Source organism: Lemur catta, chromosome 7 (genome assembly GCF_020740605.2).
Source record: "Lemur catta isolate mLemCat1 chromosome 7, mLemCat1.pri, whole genome shotgun sequence".
NCBI lineage: Eukaryota > Metazoa > Chordata > Mammalia > Primates > Lemuridae > Lemur > Lemur catta.
In genome coordinates, this window is record NC_059134.1 from 101,296,526 (window position 1) to 101,313,879 (window position 17,354).

The 17,354-nt window shown below is 57.3% G+C and overlaps 1 protein-coding gene across 9 annotated transcripts in view; it reads left to right on the forward strand.

Moving 5' to 3' along the window:
* The window catches only part of NRXN2 (neurexin 2), a 109,865-nt gene that overhangs the window by 79,308 nt on the left and 13,203 nt on the right, over nucleotides 1–17,354 (forward strand). For 7 of the 9 annotated variants that reach the window (XM_045556156.1, XM_045556159.1, XM_045556160.1 and 4 more), the window contains 5 exons: nucleotides 1,422–1,603; nucleotides 6,094–6,265; nucleotides 10,062–10,151; nucleotides 13,509–13,834; nucleotides 16,543–16,621. In XM_045556156.1, coding sequence (XP_045412112.1) covers nucleotides 1,422–1,603; nucleotides 6,094–6,265; nucleotides 10,062–10,151; nucleotides 13,509–13,834; nucleotides 16,543–16,621 — 849 coding nt within the window. The remainder of the gene's footprint in view (nucleotides 1–1,421; nucleotides 1,604–6,093; nucleotides 6,266–10,061; nucleotides 10,152–13,508; nucleotides 13,835–16,542; nucleotides 16,622–17,354) is intronic. The other 2 variants (XM_045556163.1, XM_045556158.1) reach the window with 1 other exon arrangement.

The window sequence follows — 17,354 nt, forward strand, 5'->3', positions numbered from 1 at the left end:
CCTAGGAGCTCCTTGGGAAAGAGCCCCCTTAACCCTGATTGCCTGAGTCACTGAGATGAGGCACCTCGAGGTAACTGAGGGGACCTGGCCCCATGTTACCAGCTGGGCCACCATCTTGGCTGAGGCAGATTGCTCCTTGGAAGTGCAGCGGGCACCCCCAGTACTCCCTGTGCCAGTCCAGAGCTCCCCACCCCCAGAGCCGAACTTTTCTCCCAGCCATACTCCAGGCTTTTGCCCCCAGGCCCCATCTACCTGTCTCCTTCTCTCCGGCTAAGTCCTTCCTTGTACCCCTCTCCCCCTAAGAAGTGCTTTGAGAGGAGTCGTTAGTGGCTAATTATTTAATTAAGAATTTTATGAATCTCATCTGCTCCATTTACGTTCTAAAGAATGCGAGAGTATTCTCTTCCCTTTCCTCTGCAGGCCCCAGAGTGCTAGTTCTCCAGGCCTCCCAGACAAGGCTCCCTTCCCAGAAACTGGGTGACCAACCCCCCACCCCCACCCCCAGGGAGCTCAGTCAGCCGCAGGAGGGAACATGGCGACTAATGGGGTTTATTTTGGGGCTGAGATCGTTAGGGACCTCACACCGCCCCCAGCAGCCGGCTGGCAAAGAGGAGAGGGAGAAGGGGAGAGAGGGTGGGGTGGGGGAGGGCTAGGAGAGGGAGCCTTCATCTCGGGCTCCCACTCTCCCGTTTCTCTCACCTACACCCCTCTCTGTCCTTCTCTGTCCATCTGTCTCTGCCTCCTTCCTCCTCTGGCTGTCAATCTCCCCTCCACCCCATGTCTGTGTCTTCCTTTCTGGGCAGGGCTCCAGGTCCTCGCTGCTTTGGGACCCAGGCAGCCCCCTGGTTGGGGTGGAAGCAGGGAATCCTGGTCAAACCAGGTGGGGATGGCAGGGCAGATGCTGGGGCCACCAGCTACGCCAAGTCAGAGCTGCATACAGCCCTGCTTATCTTCCTGCCGTCGCCTGGGGCTCCTTTCTGCCTTGGTGCCTGCTCAGCTCCAGCCCCAAAGAAGCACACACCTTGAATCTGTCACCCATGCCAGCCCTGGGAGAAGTGGAGCTGGTCAGGACCAGGCCCCCTGGGTCCTCCCTGCCCAGGGCACTCTTGTCTTCTCCGTCTCCTTGCAGCCTCTCTCTAGGCTCTCTCTGTGTCACTCTATTACCTCTCTGTTTTGCTGTAATTAAAGCTAGAATTCTTGATGAGGCAGCTACATCTGTCTGTGCGTGTGCACAGGCTCTCACCCGGGCACCCGCCTGCCAACTGTTCCCTGGGGTTGCAGGGCTGGTGTCTGCCATGGGTATAACAGCCCAAGCCCCACACCTGGACCCAGGGTCCTAGTGGCACTCTGGTCACAATCCTGAGGACCTGCTGACCGCGCTCTCCTGATATCATTTCTCCCTCTCTCCCCTCTCTCTGCAGCTGGGACCACATACATCTTTGGGAAAGGGGGAGCGCTCATCACCTACACGTGGCCCCCCAATGATCGGCCCAGCACGAGGATGGACCGCCTGGCCGTGGGCTTCAGCACCCACCAGCGGAGCGCTGTGCTGGTGCGGGTGGACAGTGCCTCCGGCCTTGGAGACTATCTGCAGCTGCACATTGTAAGGACCCAGGGCCCTGGCCCTCTGACCCCCAACCTTCCCAACCCCAACTGCATTCAGTCCTTCACTGCCATGGCATCAGCACCCCAAGTCATTCCCTCATGGGGAGCCCTCAGAACCTCTGTTCCCCCATCCCTGGAGCTTCCTGCTAAGAAGTTCTGCTTCTAAGACCCATTCCCCTCCCAGTCATTCACTGAGACTCCCAGAGCCACCCTCTCATGGGATTTGAATATCCCCCAGCTCCCTGAGACCATTTGTGACCTCTGACATTCCTGAACGTAGTCAAAGACCTCCTTGGGCTCTCCAAGCCATTCTCCTGAAGCCTTCAGAGATGTCCCACACTCCTGACTACCCCTAGGCTGCTGTCTGCTCACTCCTAGACCACCTAGGGTGACCCATGGTGTCCCGCACTTATTCCTGCCCCCTCCTGCATACCTTCCTGCCCCAGGGCAGACCACCCTCCCCATCTCTGATGCTGCTTCATCCTGCCTCCAGATCCTGCCCCAGCCTCTGCCCTACCCTTGACCTCTGCTCCTATGACCTTTGCCCTCCCAGCAGTCCCACATTCCCACCCTGGCCTGTGGTCCCACCCAGCTCTGCCTTCTCTCCTGGCCCTGCTCCCTGACATGACCTTGGCCCCATCCCAGGGCCTCCCTCTGGGCCTCCCAACTTGGCTGTCCTGTCTAACTCTAGCCTGCAGGCAGGCCCTCTTCTCTCCTGGCCCTTTCCCCCTGCCCCACACCCTTCCCTATGGCCTCTGGCCTCAGCCTCTCTCCTGACCCCTCCCCATGGTCTTAAATCCTGGGCCTCTGTCCCCATCTCTAGCTACACATTTCTAGTTCCTAATAGCACCTCATTTCCCTGCCTGCACCCACGTGCCAACCCTGGCCAGGAGCCCTGTGCTATGAGGGTCAGGCAGGCTGGCTAGGCTCTGTGGGCTGGAAAGGTCTGGGTGAGTGGCCCCAGGCTTTAAGGGGGGCAGATTTGAAAGGGGAGAGAGGAAGCCAGGGGAGAAGGCTTATTTGTTTGGGCTCTGACTCCTCTGAAATGGTTGGGAATGTGGCTATGGGCCCCTCCTTACACAACAGCTTTTCAGCATCCCAGGTTTATACCCCCAGCACCAGGGCATGAAGGAAGGAGGCGTGAGGGGAGATGCCCTGTGGGCAGAGCAGAGCTGGTGGAAGTGGCACCTGATGGGCTCTGGGCAGGGAAGGGCGCAGAGGGAAGAGTCGCAAGTGGGGCAGTGGGGCAGGCCTGGGGAAAAGGCCTGGAAGTTCTGTGTCTGTGTGAATGAGCTGGACAGTGTCTGTATTGGTGAGTGGTGGCCCGAATGAGAGAGACAATGTGGCTGTGGATGACAGTGTGGGGCTGGGTACATGATGACAGTGTGTCAGGAGTGATGGCTGTGACTGGGTGACAATGACAGAGACTGAGTCTTGGATCCAGTGTGTAGGTATAGATGTATATTTCCCAGCAGAATGGTGTTTGCTGGTGTTTTCAGTCACTGTCTGTGGGTCAGGGTGTGACTGTTTACCTGTGTCCTTCTCTGAGTGAGAGCTGCTCTTCCTCCCTCTTCACTGTCATGAGAGGCTATGACGGTAGCTTTGGAGCAGATGGCCTGGGTTTGAGTTCCAACTCTGCCATGTCCTTGCTCTGTCTCTGTGCAAGTCCCCACAGCTCTCTGAGCCTTACTTAGTTCCCTCGTCAGTGGAGTGGCATAGTAAGAGGACAGAGGGATGCTATGAGGCTGAAATGAGATCAGGTATATAAAGCACTTAGGGCCTGGCCCACCTACAGGAAGCACATGGTGTTAGCTAGTATCTTGGTCATTTCTGATTGGCCCCCTGGGCAGTGTCTGTCTGTGTGTGCCATGTGTCTCTGTGTCCACTGGTTTAGGGGACAAGGTTCCCTGGTGCTGAGGAGAAAGGGTAGGGGACCAGGGTGTTGGGAGAAGGGATTTCCTCCTTTTCCTCCCCAACAGCCACTCACAGGCCTCACCTGGTGCCTGGTGCTGCAGAGGGCAGGGTGGAGGGGCAGGCCTGGCCCTAGGATGGGGAGGCCTGGCAAGGGTGGGGGGCATGAGAGAAGCCAGCTCTGAGGGGGAGAGTTGGGCCCAGACGGGCTGCAGCCCCTTGGGGGCAGCCGCAAGCCCCCTCCTCCCCTGGTGATACATCAGCTCCCACCACAGTGTCATTAGCAGCTCTCAGAGAGTGGGGAGGCGGCAGCAAAATAAGAGAAAAGCAATTTGACGTTTCTAATAAAGCGTCGCTCCACTTTGCCAAATTAATTTTGACTCCCATAATTATTTGCTGTAGGAGCGGCTGCGTTCTCCCCACCGCCGCCTAATGAGGTAATTGGGGAATTAGGAATTAATGACTTTAACAGAAGTGACAACTGACTTCACATTGGGTGAGGCTCTGGGGAGCTGCCTCTCCCCCGGAGTGCAGGGCTCTGAGCTTGGCTGCCTCCTAGGAAACCCAGGTGTCCTGCCTTCCGGTTCCGCTGGCCAGCTCTCTTGGCTCCAAGGCTGTGTGTGCTCCTTGACCACTGTCACTGCCCAAGCTGAGCCTCATGGGGAGAAACCTCCAAGAGGCAGATGCTATTCTGGGTGATATTATTACTAACAATAGTAACGAGGTGGATTGGCTGTTCCCTTCCCATGTGTGGGGAGCAGATGATCAGCCCGTCTCCCTGGGGATGTTGTCAGTCTGTGGGTGGTGGGTGGGTGGGGTTTGCTAATACTCTTTGTTAGGCAAGTCCAGCCTCAGTTTCCCTGCTTTACTGCAACTGAGGAGAGACGCTGCATGTGTGTGTGTGTGTGCGTGTGTGTCTGTGAGGGTGTACACGTGTGCATGTGTGTGGCTTTCCCAGGTTCCAGGAGGGGGAGGACTGGATGCCACAAGTGGGAAGGATAGAACATGAGTCTCTAAGTAAGCCACAGCTGCACACCCTGCCCCCCAACTCTCTCTGCTAAACCCCAACCCCCGTAAGCCACCCCTGCGCCCACCCCCAGTGCCACCAAGCCTCTCAGCTCCATTAGATGCAGGAGGTGGCAACTGCATGGCTGCTCATGCTCAGGCCGGAATGGGGCAGTCTTTCAGGAAGACCCCAGGAGTGTAGCATATTTCTGTGATGGGCTGGGTCCCTGTGAATGTGTATGAGCAGGGGGCCTGAGGGAGCCTCTGTGAGCGTTCTGTGCAGGAGGAGACCTGGGTGGATTCAGGAGGCTTCGTCCAGGAGTGCTGCTGGGAGGTGCAGGGGAATGAAATGGGGGCTCAGGCTTAGTGCCCAGTGGGCCTTTGCTGGTTTGGTTAGATGCCTTTGGTCTTGAAGGTAGCTTGGCCAACAGCCTCTTGGATCACTCCCCACCCCCACCCCAGCTCTTTGAGCCAGGGTGGTGGGCAAGGGGACAGAGCACGGGCTTTGGAGTCAGGCCAGCTGGGGGTTCAAATCTGGGGATTCCCTCTCATGAGGTGTGAGATTTTGAGATGTTACTTAACCTTGCTGAGCATCAGTTTCATCCTCGATAAAAAGGGAAGCTATGAGCTTCCTCAGGGGGTTGCCGTGGGGACGATGAGAGCACGTGTGCACAGTACCCACCCAGAGCCTGGCACGTTTTAGGGCTGAGCGAAGCTCTCCCCCTCACTCCAGCAACACCAGCAGAACTCTTCCAGGGCTGGATCCTGGGTGGCCTCTGCAGGGTCCCCCATGGGCCTGGGTCCCAGAGATTGTTCAGGCTCTTTGTTTCCTGTCTCCAGGCCTCAGTCCCTGTCTCTCCTCTGCCTGTCCTTCCCCGGCCCCACCCCATACCCTGACACCTCGTGCTCCCCTTTCCTTATTAAGCCTAGCATAGTTTGTCCCTCATCTCTTCCCATGCCCATCACTCCCAAACACACAGTCCAGACCCCCGTCTTCCACCCCCATGGCTGCAGAGGGGCTGCCCCCACACTCAGAGCCTGACCTACTTTGGGTCTGAGAGGCTGCCAGGAGCAGCATGCTGATGCCCTGGTGCCGGGGCCAGGGGCCTGCTCAGTGCTGAGTATGCAGGGAGGAGAGGCTGGAGCTGCGATTGGGGAGAGGGTGTGGGGTAAGGGGTCAGACCTTCCTCAGGCAGAGGCTGGCTTCCCTGCACTTCTCTGTTGGTCCGTGCCTTGGTGAGGCCTCTGCCCTCCAAGCCAGGGCTGGCCCCAGCTTGGTCTGATATCCCTGTCTGGGCTCAGTGGCCCTTGCACAGAATAGGCATTCTATAAATCTTTGTGACTATTCAAGGCAAACCAAAAGGCAAGAGACAGGTGCTGCTCCCCAACCTCTGAGCCTCAGGTCACTCCCTTGCTGCATACGGGGAAGGGGAGAGAGCCTGCCCACTTCCTTGAGCGGTTGAGACCTGGGAAAGGTGCCTTGTAAAGCTGTAAAGTGCCCACAGGAGCGTCCACTAGAAGGGGCGAATGGCTGCTCTCTCCAGTCGCCGACCTCTACCTCCCTGTCCCCAGGAGCAGGGCACCGTGGGGGTGATCTTTAACGTGGGCACGGACGACATTACCATCGACGAACCCAACGCCATCGTAAGCGACGGCAAATACCACGTGGTGCGCTTCACTCGAAGCGGCGGCAACGCCACCCTGCAGGTGGACAGCTGGCCGGTCAACGAGCGGTACCCAGCAGGTAGGCGGGGCGGGCCCGCGGAGGAGGTGCGGCGGTGGGGCGGGGCAGGGCAGGTGGCGGCCTCTGATAGGAGCGCTGCCCGCAGAGGGGCGGAGCTAAGCGGTGAAACTTCTGGCGTGTGGAAGGGCGGGGCTACGGGGAGGCGAGGCTTGCCGGGGCGTGGCTAGGGTGGGGGCGTGGCCAAGGAAGTCGGGATTTGCGGGGCAGGGCGGGAGTGTGATGGTGGGAGTGCGCCAGCTAGCGGGAGGGTGTCAGGCATAGAGGGGAAGGCTGCAAGGCCAGGGTCCAGTTTGGGGGTGGGGGTAGAAGAGGAGGGAGGGTAGAGGTAAGGGAGAGACTGATGCGATTGAGGAAGGGATCAGTTTAGAAATGAAGGACAAGCAGAAATGGGGAGGCAGATGCGGAAACCTAGGAGAGGAGATCCAGAAGTAACATAAAATGTATCGTGGCAAGGAGGCAGGGCTGTTCCCAAGGACAGAACAAAGGAAAGAACCAAGGTCTTTAAAAACAGGAAGACAAGGATCCATATTAGAAGATCTAGTTAAGGAAGAGAAGTAGCTCTGAGGCCCAGAGAAAAGGAACCCCACTGTCTTAGGGAGTAAGGGACACAGTGAAAGGGAGGGAGAGACAAGGAGACAAATGACAAGAATGAAAAATAGGATCAAGTGCATTCATCAACCTTCACTGATAACCTGCTAGGTATCAGGGCCTGTTCTAGACCCTGTGGACACAGAGGTGAGCAGGACCTGGCCCCTGCTTGCAGGGAGCCTCAGAAATGCAAACAGACCCAGTTCAAAGGGTGACAGCTATGGTGGCCAAGGACAAACCAAGGTCTGAGGAGCACAGGGGAGGGATGGAGCTGAGGACATGAAAAAAATGAGGAGGCAGAGACAGAGCCTCAGAGTGAGAGGAAACCAGAGGAGGCGAGTTGGAGAGATATGGAAACGGTACTGAGACATGCAAAGATAGAGGAGAGATGAGAGAGATATATCAAGATGGCGCCATACGGACCCAGCCAGGGAGGGGAGAGGTGGACAGAGCCTTGGGAGAGAGTGGGGGAGAGAGCCCCACTGCAGGAGATAACGAGGGAAGGAAATAGAAGCACTGCAAGGAGAACTGCAGAAACCCAGAGATGCTGAGATACAGACTGAGCGACACTGCAGTCATACACAGGGCCTGACGGAGAAGCAGAGTGAACATCTGTGACCTCCCTTTCTCTCCTAGGCAGAGAGGCAGCCAGGTAGAGGCAGAGAAGCTGCCCCATGCAGATTGCGAAGGGGGTGGGCTGAGGGGCAGTGTGCAAACCCTCATGGGCTCACCTATGCTCGAGTAAAGATGCCAGTATAGGCTTACGACTCCCAGTCATGCAGGCTTGCACCCAAACATTTTTGGGAATCTCCCTAATAAATACAGAGGCTGATGTACATACAGCCAATCTCAGACATACAGACTACTGTAGACATTCATGTGGTCAGACAGACACATGAGAAAATAGCTCTGTAGAGGGATGCCGGCCCATGCCAAGGCCCCTGGGCACACCAACTCCTCTATGCTAAGTCCCCCTGCCCAACCCTCACCCCAAGCAGACACTGACAGCTCAGGCTGTGTAGGCATGATTGCTCTATGGGCATCAAACTTCTCTCTCTTATCAGATGCATACACACTAGGGTAACCTTTGTAGCCATGATGACATCAGTCTATGCAGGACAGGGCTGGAATTGGGGGTCATGAAGGCCTTTACCCTATCAAGCCAGGAAGTGGGTCTAGAGCTTCTCCCCTTGGAGCCCAGCAGGCCAGAGGCCAGGTTGAAGGAGTTATACCTCCTCCCTCCTGCTCAGGGACCCCTGGCTGGCAGGGGGAAAGGCTGCTGGGTGCCCCTTACCTGCACAGCAGAGTAACCTGAGGGCCTGGTGGTTGCCTGTGTGCACTGCGAGGGCCAATCCTGAGCTGTGCCAGCAGGTCAGCTCAGCAGTTTGCGGGGCCCAGAGAATGGAGACATTCTGATTCTTAGGGTGCAGAGGCACAGCCCATGGATTCGGGTCAGCAGGACCTGGGTTTTACTCCTGGATCTCCTACTGGCAAGCTGTCTGACCTTGGACGAGTCATCCAGCCTCTCTGAATCTCAGTTTCCACCTCTGAAAGGTGGTGATGACACCTACCTCATAGCAATACTGTGCGAATTCCATGGGATAATCTAAGGAAAGTGCTAGAACAGAGGTGCTCGATAAATAGGTCTTTTGTTAGAATTTTTATATACTCAGCCTCCCTCCAATGGGGCAGATACACATTCATCTCCTCCTGTCAGGATACACATACACGAGCATGCACGTGCGTGATTGAATGATCTGTTTTCAACCTAAACACGAGTGTCTTGAATCTATAAGGAGGGCAGAGTCTCACTGTCTCGTAAGCAGATAAGGAGGCACTATCCATGCACACATGAACACATGGTGTGCACCCTCATGGGAGGTGTGCACAAGTAGGCCCAGACCTGCATTTCTCTGGGCAGGTGAGCACAGCTGTGCAGTGGGAGACAGGAGGGAAAGCCTCTTGGCCCCACAGGTGTGAGCTGAACAGTATGTGAGTGGCCAGATTCTCCAAGGAAGTCAGTTCCCTTTCCACTAGTGTGGATTGGGATCACCCGCAGCCCACAGAGGAGCACACAGATACTCCCAGGCACACGTGCGCACACACACTCTCACATGTTCTCCCTCCCCGTCTCCAGGGGCTGGAGATTGGTGAGCGGAGAGAGGAACAGGTGGGTGTCCAGATGGGCAGCCGAGGATGGAGGGGGAGAGAGTTGTGGGGAGGAGCCTGAGGGAGAAAGGCTGCTGGGCTGGCAGGGGAGCAAGATGAGCGAGATGAGTTGGGAGCTGGGTCTGGGTGCAGGGCAACAAGGAGAGGAAACCGGTCTCTGAGCAGAGAGGGGTCAAGGTGAAGGCCAAGGCAGAGGAGGAAGCAGAGGAGGGCTAGGGGTGCCTGCAGGGGAGGAAAAAGACCTCTGAGATGGCCATGGGAGAGAAGTGGGTGGTGCTGGGAGATGGTCCAGCTCCCACACTGGTCACAGCACATGATGTCACTGATAGTGGCTGCCAGGTAGAGAGGGAGTGGTGACCAGGGTGAGGAGGCCTGAAGTGCCTTGCAGGGAGTGCAGTGATGGGGTTAAGGTGGAAGGTGGTGGTGGAGTCATGGTGTGAGGTAGGGACCAAGGGGAAGCTGGGAGTGGAGCATGAAGGCAAACGGAGTTGAGGTGGCTGGAGAAGTGGTTTAAATCTCACTGTTCACTGCGTGTGCCTTGCCGGGTGACCCCCCTAAATGCCGCATAAACCCTGCTTAACCCGTCCCTCCCACTTCTAAACAGTCCTCTAAACGCAGTAACCAGCTGGGCCACTGATGCCTCCCACCCCCAACTTAAACCTGCTAAATGCCCCTCCCCCGCCTGCCCCCACTTTGGGATGGGGAAGGAAGGAGGTCAACAGCTTGACCACAGAGAAACTTGTTTAACCCCTGACCTTTGACCTTCCAGCTGCCTTTTCTTTTGTGTCCCTTTCTTTTTCTTCTCTTTCCTCTCTTTTGCTTTGGGTTGCTCCTGCCCCAGGGTGAGGCTGGCTCTGGGTGGGAGCCTAGGGAGGGGGCCCAGGGAGAGGAGGGACCCGGCATTTCTTTTCCTACCTTCCCCTCTTGCCGTTGGATGTTGCTGCTTACTCTGAGTCTCCTGAGAAATGCATAATTACTTTTCTAACTCCTTTGGACTTCGCCGCCTGAGAAACCTACTGTCTTTCTAAACTTTTCCAAGGAAACTTTGATAACGAGCGCCTGGCGATTGCTAGACAGAGAATCCCCTACCGGCTTGGTCGAGTAGTAGATGAGTGGCTGCTCGACAAAGGTAATTAACCAGAATTAATTAATTAATTAATTAACTTTAAAAATACTATCTTAAAGGTGCAGAGCTCTCTCTTCCCCCTCCGTGCCTTTGCGGGCGCCCACCCCTCAGTGAAGGGATGATTGTCCAGCCCGGATGCTCCTTTCCCCTTTGTAGTCAAGGGTCTGTGCATTTCAGAGCAGTGGTTTGAGGGCAGGAGTGGGGATTTTTTAGAAGAGGGAGAGTTCTTCTCTTTCTAAACCTGGGATTGAACTAGGGTGACCCACAAGATCTCTGAGCACGGCAGCTCCCCAGTGTGTGCCAGGCCATACACCACCAGCAGGCTAGGAGGGCAGGTTGGTGGGTAGGTTCTCTTTGCCTGAGGCTCATCTCAGAGATTTTGTAAAGGGCCAGCTGAGGGCCACAGGCCTTTGGGAAGCAGGAAGGGCTGACCTAAGGATCCAAAGGTGGGTTAGGAAGGCTTCCCCAGGGTCATGTGAGGAGAGAAGGGAAGAGTGGGGGCTTCAGATCTTGTTGGAAAGACCCCCAAAGGGAGTGCCTGTGGGGCCACTATGTCTGGAACAGGCCCACCTTAGTCCAGAAGGCGTCTTACTAGCAGTGGAGGTTGAGGAGAGACTGAGAGAGACAGGGGAGGAGGTGGTGGGCCCACAGGGATTTCTGTGCCTGCCAGGCAGAGGAGGGGGATGGGGTAGACTCCCTGTGAGGCCTGCATGTGGCGAGGTGTTACTGGGAGGGAGAGGAGAAGGAGAAGCCTCCTTGTCACTAAGGGAAGTTGGGGTCCAAGGGCAAAGCCATCCCATTCCCTTGGGGGGGGGCGAGCTCTGTACCTCTAAGGCTAAACTCTAGGGGGGAAGTAGAACTGTTAAACCTCCACTTAACCAGCTGATAACTGTGCTTTTAAATGTCCACTGGGGCCTTCCCCAACTAAAACCCCCAAATGTAACTTCCAGCCCCCCACACTAGTGGGGCCTAAACATGCTGATAACCAGATGTGATAAATCCATATCAGGACAAAAAGTTAAAGGGACTGTAACAGACATCGCTAAAACCTACAGCCCCCAGCCACACTGGGCTGCTCTCTCCAGCGGGGCGAACTTTAACCCTTTGAGGAGTTCATGGTGGGTGGGGCCAGGGACAGGGGCCACAGGGACTGAGTTTGCTAACACCGTGGCTTCCTCTCCATTACCCACCTCCCTCTCCTGGAATCAGAGAGGCCAAGGGAGCAGCCTGGGCTGAGGCTGGGACAACTTGTGACCCCAAGGGTAGGGAGAACTAGACAGGCCCTGTTGGGAGGCAGGGGAGCTGTGGCAGGTGAGGGAAGAGCTCAGGTTTTCCTTCCCTTTCTCTGTAGGCCTGAATTTCCTCTTCTAGAAAATGACAGATTGGGCTAGATCGGCAGTTCCCAAAGTGTGGAAGGAGGAACTCGCATTTTGTGTGGCCTTGGCCAAGTGCTTCCTCTTCCTGGGTCTCAGCTCCGTCCTCAGTGAGCCGGGCGGGCACAGGGGTCCTCGCTCAGCCCACTCACAGCCATGTTATGAGGATGAGATGGAATAAAGAGCAGGGAAGTATTTGAGAGCAAGGCCTGGGGCTTCTTGGAGGGAATATTTTATTGTCAGTGCCTGGCATATGGTAGGTGCTCAATAAATATTTATTGGATGAATCCATTTTCTAGTTCCAAAACATGTCCTATGGAACAGTATCATGAGATGCTTGACAGTGAAGAGGTTTGTGGTAAAATGACTTTGGGAAGTGCTGAATCCTGTTTCTTCCTCTTGGAAATGCATACATACAGTAGTTTAAAAAAAACTCCAAGAAGTCCTTTAAGAAAGAACCTGTTCAGTTGTGAAACATTTGCTTCCCAAACTCATTTCACCACTGTGACCCTTCTCCCTTTCGTTTTCCTCAAAATTCTTAGTCTGGGAACAAAGTGGGATGCAGAGGCCCCATGGCCTAGCCCAGAGCTGCCACCACTAGCCCTTTACCTCCTGGGCGCCGGCTCTCCCATGTAAGGTTGTGACGCTGGTCCAGGGACTGTCCTGTCCTGAGGGGGCAGTGAGAGGGCGTTGGAGGAGGAGGAGAGGCTGAGCCGGGGGGCTGAGGAGACCCACCAGTGGCCCGTCATTGGTCAGAGTCCGGACAGCTGGTTGGGTGTCCCAGAGAACCTGTTTCCCAAGAGTGGGCTTCACAAGTTGGACTGTCCTCAGCCCAGGTTTGGGGGCAGGGCTTCCAGGCACCTAACTCTAAACCAGATCTTTAACGAGGCACTAACCAGAGGCTAACAAGGGCTAAGCCAGGTCTAAACCCCCCAGCGCCAGAGCTGAAGGTCCGGGGAGACGGGGGCAATGTAGTAGGCCCTCTGCCCAACCCCTCTCCCCTCAAAATAAGCGGCACCAAACCAAAGTTAAATCTAAACTTAAACATAATAAATATCTTTTCTAAAAACCAAACCAAAACAACAAACTCAGAGGGTTAAACTGACCCCCAGATCCACTAAAAACAAACGGAACAGACAAACCCCACCCAGGTGGGAATTCTGAGGTGTAATACTGCCGAGTGCGGAGCGAGTTTGGAGCTGGAGCGGGTTTTTTGGCTGTCAGCGAGCAAAGCAAGGTCCCTTTAACATTTGCCATTTCTGTGCTTGCACGTCCAGGTGGGAAGGACGGCTCTTTTCTAGGGCCTGGTCCCTGGGCAGTGGCTGGGCCTCAGCAGGGGAGGGGGAGAGAGGGGAGCCTGACCAGGGGTCGAGGGGCCTGTCATGGGCGGGAGGCCAGCCTGGAGCAGTGCTGCTCCCACACAGTCACACTGTCACACGAGTGCCCTCAGTCTCGCCTCCTCCTCTGCTTTCACATGCACTGACTCCACCTTGGCCCGGCAGCCGCCTCCTCTGTCTCTGCCTCTTTGTCTCCTCTATCTGCCACTTCCCAGGGCTCCTTGGCTCTGTGGCTCTGGCTGGACACTGGGGTGGGATGTTTGGGGCAGCAGAGGAAGAAGATGGGGGCTGAATTAAGGGAAGAGGAAGAAGAGGGGCGATGACCCTGGAGCAGGAGAGGCGAGGGGATGGGGAAGGTGGAGGAGGCATGCGCATGGTGGGGAGGGGGGCTGGGCTCCCTTTCCCCTGCCCATGTGTGCCCTGGGCACCCTCCCCTTCTGGGGGCCCCACCTGGCTGCACTAGGGGCTGTGGCTGACAAGGACTTTCCCTTTGGTTGTCTGCCCCTTCCTCATTCCACCCCCGACTTGCTGGCTTCCTCCTCCGTTCCTCTTTCCTCCCCTTGGCTTCCGTCCATTCTCCCCATCCCTTCCTGGTCCCCCCCACTGCCTGCCCCTCCTCTGTCTGTCACCCCACCTTCCCCTCCCCCCAGGCCGCCAGTTGACCATCTTCAACAGCCAGGCTGCCATCAAGATCGGGGGCCGGGATCAGGGCCGCCCGTTCCAGGGCCAGGTGTCCGGCCTCTACTACAATGGGCTCAAGGTGCTGGCGCTGGCCGCCGAGAGCGACCCCAATGTGCGGACCGAGGGCCACCTGCGCCTGGTGGGGGAGGGGCCGTCTGTGCTGCTCAGTGCAGAGACCACGGCCACCACCCTGCTGGCTGACATGGCCACCACCATCATGGAGACCACCACCACCATGGCCACGACCACCACGCGCCGGGGCCGCTCCCCCACGCTGAGGGACAGCACCACCCAGGTGAGGCCCCCTCCGGCTGGGGGACAAGGGCGAGGCTTTAGGTGGGGGATAGGGCTGATGTCTGCATTGCGATTGTGGTGCCCCCATGAGGGTCTGAGGGGTCTGGTGGGATCCAGAAGGATGCTGTCCCTGCTGTTTTTGTCATGGCAATGGGCAAGGTCACCTTTCAGGAAGTGGCCTTCACCCTGGTGACAAGGGAGATTATGGATGTGGGAATGGTCACTCTTTCTAGAGGAACCATTCTCAGAGTTGAGGGGAAATTTGGTAGCCCAGCTACACCAGGGAAGACCACGCCACCTACGAGATGGGAGTCTGGGCTGGGGGCGAGGGTGGAATGGCCCTTTCTGTCCCCGAGTAAAGGCCATGCCTAGTGCTGTATGGGCAGCGGTGGGAGATGGATGGTACCAGGATGGCCCTGTTCTGGGCAGAGGTGACAGCGCTGGAGGAGCTGGATGCAGTCACCCGGCCAGAGGCTGGAGGGGGCCAGGAGCAGCCTCTCCTTGTTGCTTTCTCCCTGGGCTCGCTGTGCCCTGGGGGCAAAGCCTTCGGATCCCCTCAGTTCTTTGGCAGAGAGGAAACGGGTACAGGCTTGTCTCTCCGGGATGACCCTGGCTCCCTGCAGCACAGACTGCAGTGGGAAAGGCCCTGGCTGCAAGTCCATTGCCTTCACCAGTCCTCTCCCTGTGACCTTGAGCAGGTGCCACTGCACAGTGGGCCCCAGTGTCCTGTGGGTCTGGGGGCTGTCGGTGCAGACAGTCCCCTGTGTTTTACGCTGCCCCAGGGCTGGCCCCTGCTCAGGTGCTTCCTGGGCCAGGTCAAGCCCAAGGGATGGGGGAGGACATGAGGGGCTGCACTCGGGAAATGTGGCTCTGCCGGGGCAGGATGGGCCTGGCTTCCCTGGTGGCCAAAGCCAGTTGAGCATGTGTGACTTGCTGAGGCCATCAGGGGCTGGGCTGAGCTTTCTGGTTGTTGGCACCAGTGCCTGCTCTGGTTGTTGGCCTGGGAGGGCTCACACCTGGCACGTGGGCCTTGCTCAGCCACCTGCCCCCAGCGCTGCTTCCCTCCCCACCCCTCATCTCACCGCCTATGGCTGTTCGGCCTCGAGGCCTGGAGGGCCCCATGTGCTCCCAGGATGAGGGAGGGACCTAGAGACGGCCGTGAGGACGTGCCCTATCTCTACCACCAGTCCATCTTCAGCTTTGCCCACTAACTGAAGGGTGGGCTTCACGCAACTCCAGGCTCCTCCTCCCTGCCAGTCTGTGCTGCAGGGAGCCAGGGTCATCCGGGAGAGACAAGCCTGTACCCCTTTCCTCTCGGCCAGGGAACTGAGGGGATCTGAAGGCTTTGCCCCTAGGGAGCAGGGAGCCTGGGGAGAAAGGCCTGAGCTCCACCCAAGGCTGGGCACCACCATGCCCAGTGCCCTCCAGATCACAGGGAAGGAAGGGCTGTCTGGTCTCAGGTGGACCACCAGGTGGAAGAGGGGGATGGGCCCAGCAGTCACAGCTGTGATGAGGATGCATCCAAGATGGAGGCTGGTGGTGAGGGGGCAAGAATGCAGAAGGGAAGGTGGGTCCTCCCAGCTCTACCTTGCCTGTGGGTGAGGGCTGCAGTGTGTGAAGATGGGAGGAGGCAGGATATGACCCTTTGACCCTTCCTGTCCTTGGCCTTCAGCTTGGTCCTCTCTTCCCCGCCTGCAGTCCCTCGGACTCCCTTCCTGCCTGGACTTTTTTTTTTTTTTTTTTTGAGACAGAGTCTCACTCTGTTGCCCAGGCTAGAGTGCCATGGCATCAACCTAGCTCACAGCAACCTCAAACTCCTAGGCTCAAGCAATCCTCCTGCCTTAGCCTCCCGAGTAGCTGGGACTACAAGCATGCACCACCATGCCCAGCTAATTTTTTTTTCTGTATATATTTTTAGTTGTCCAGATAATTTCTTTCTATTTTTTTGGTAGAGACGGGGTCTCGCTCTTGCTCAGGCTGGTCTTGAACTCCTGAGCTCAAACGATCTGCTCGCTTTGGCCTCCCAGAGTGCTAGGATTACAGGCGTGAGCCACCGCACCCGGCTGCCTGGACTTTTGCTTCCATCCTCGGGTCTCTTCCCTAACACCGCCCAAGTGCCCCACTCCCCCTTACGCTCACTCATCCTGGGGATTCTCTTTCTTTGCAATCAGGAGGAGAGAAAATGCTGACAAAGTCGACTCCCGTTGTCATGGCAACCATAGCCCTAATTATTGTGTGCAGCCCGCTCCCTTCTCTCAGGCTCCAGGAAAGGGGGTGGGAGAGAGATGAGGGGTGATGGGGTGGTGAAGCTGGGGCCAGGAAATCCCTCCAGGTCTGTCCCCACTCTGCCCTGCCAGTGCTGGCCTTCTCACACCCCAGCCTGGGGCATCCTGGGCCCCCTTGCTCCGGCCCTGCAGGCCGAGGTCCGGTCTCCGCACTTCCCAGAAGTAAAAAGCACAACCTGTGCTGTTTCATTGATCCTCGGAAGCCAGGGCAGCTGCAGGGCTGGCGCTGTTAAGTTTCCTTTGCACAGGAGGAAATGGAGGCCCAAGGTCACCCAGCAAATGAGGGCAGAGCTGGGACTTGGACCCTGTTGTCTGTCTCAGCCCAGGGCTCTGTTCCCTGGACCATTGCCGTGCCTCAGGAGGCAGCTGTGGGGTCTGCTGACCTCTCTGGACCCCTCTTTCCCCACCCCTCCTCTCGCCCCAGAACACAGATGACCTCCTGGTGGCCTCGGCCGAGTGTCCGAGTGACGATGAGGACCTGGAGGAGTGTGAGCCCAGTACTGGTGAGTGCCTTTCCCCCCTCCCCTGCCCCGGGGCCCTCCGCGACGCTGCTGGGAGGGGGGCGACAGTCCCTGCCACCTGGCCCAAGCCCCAGAGCCTGCTGCCAGGCCTTAGCTTTCCCTGATCGGTCCCCTTCCTAACATCCCCCAGGTCCCTCAAATGCCCTCTGGCAAGGTGCCTTCTTTGTTCCCCACCCCTCAGAGGTAGTGAAGTCCTTAGCCTGGGGTCCTGGGTTGATAGCCAAGGGCTGCTGGGGGGGAAAGAGGGAGACTTTTCCTTAGAAAGATGAGTAACTGCAGCTCCCATGAGTCCTTGGGGTGGGGGTGGGTGGACAATGCAGGCCTACAACTCCCATCAGCTCTTGGGTCCGGAACTGCAACTCCCATCTGCCCTGGGGTCTGGTGCTCTCTTGGTCACCAGAGAGGAGGTCTCTACTGGATCCTGGACCCTCCTCATCCCCAGTCTCAGGGAAGTGTCCAGTATACTGGTCTGAAGAGTTCCCAGGGTGGATGCCACCAGGACTGCCAAGGCAGGACAGTTACAGCACAGCTACTGCTCTGTGCCGGGCAGTGTGCTGGGTGGGAGGTGCCCCCTAGGCCAGACATGTGGTCCCCTGGGGAGATGGGGGCCTGAGGTCTGGCCCAGGTTCTAGTGGGGGCCTGCTGTAGGAGGACAGCGGGGCTGGGGGGGGGCCTTCCAGGCCTCTGCTTGATGCTTCCAGTTGGAGTCAGCAAA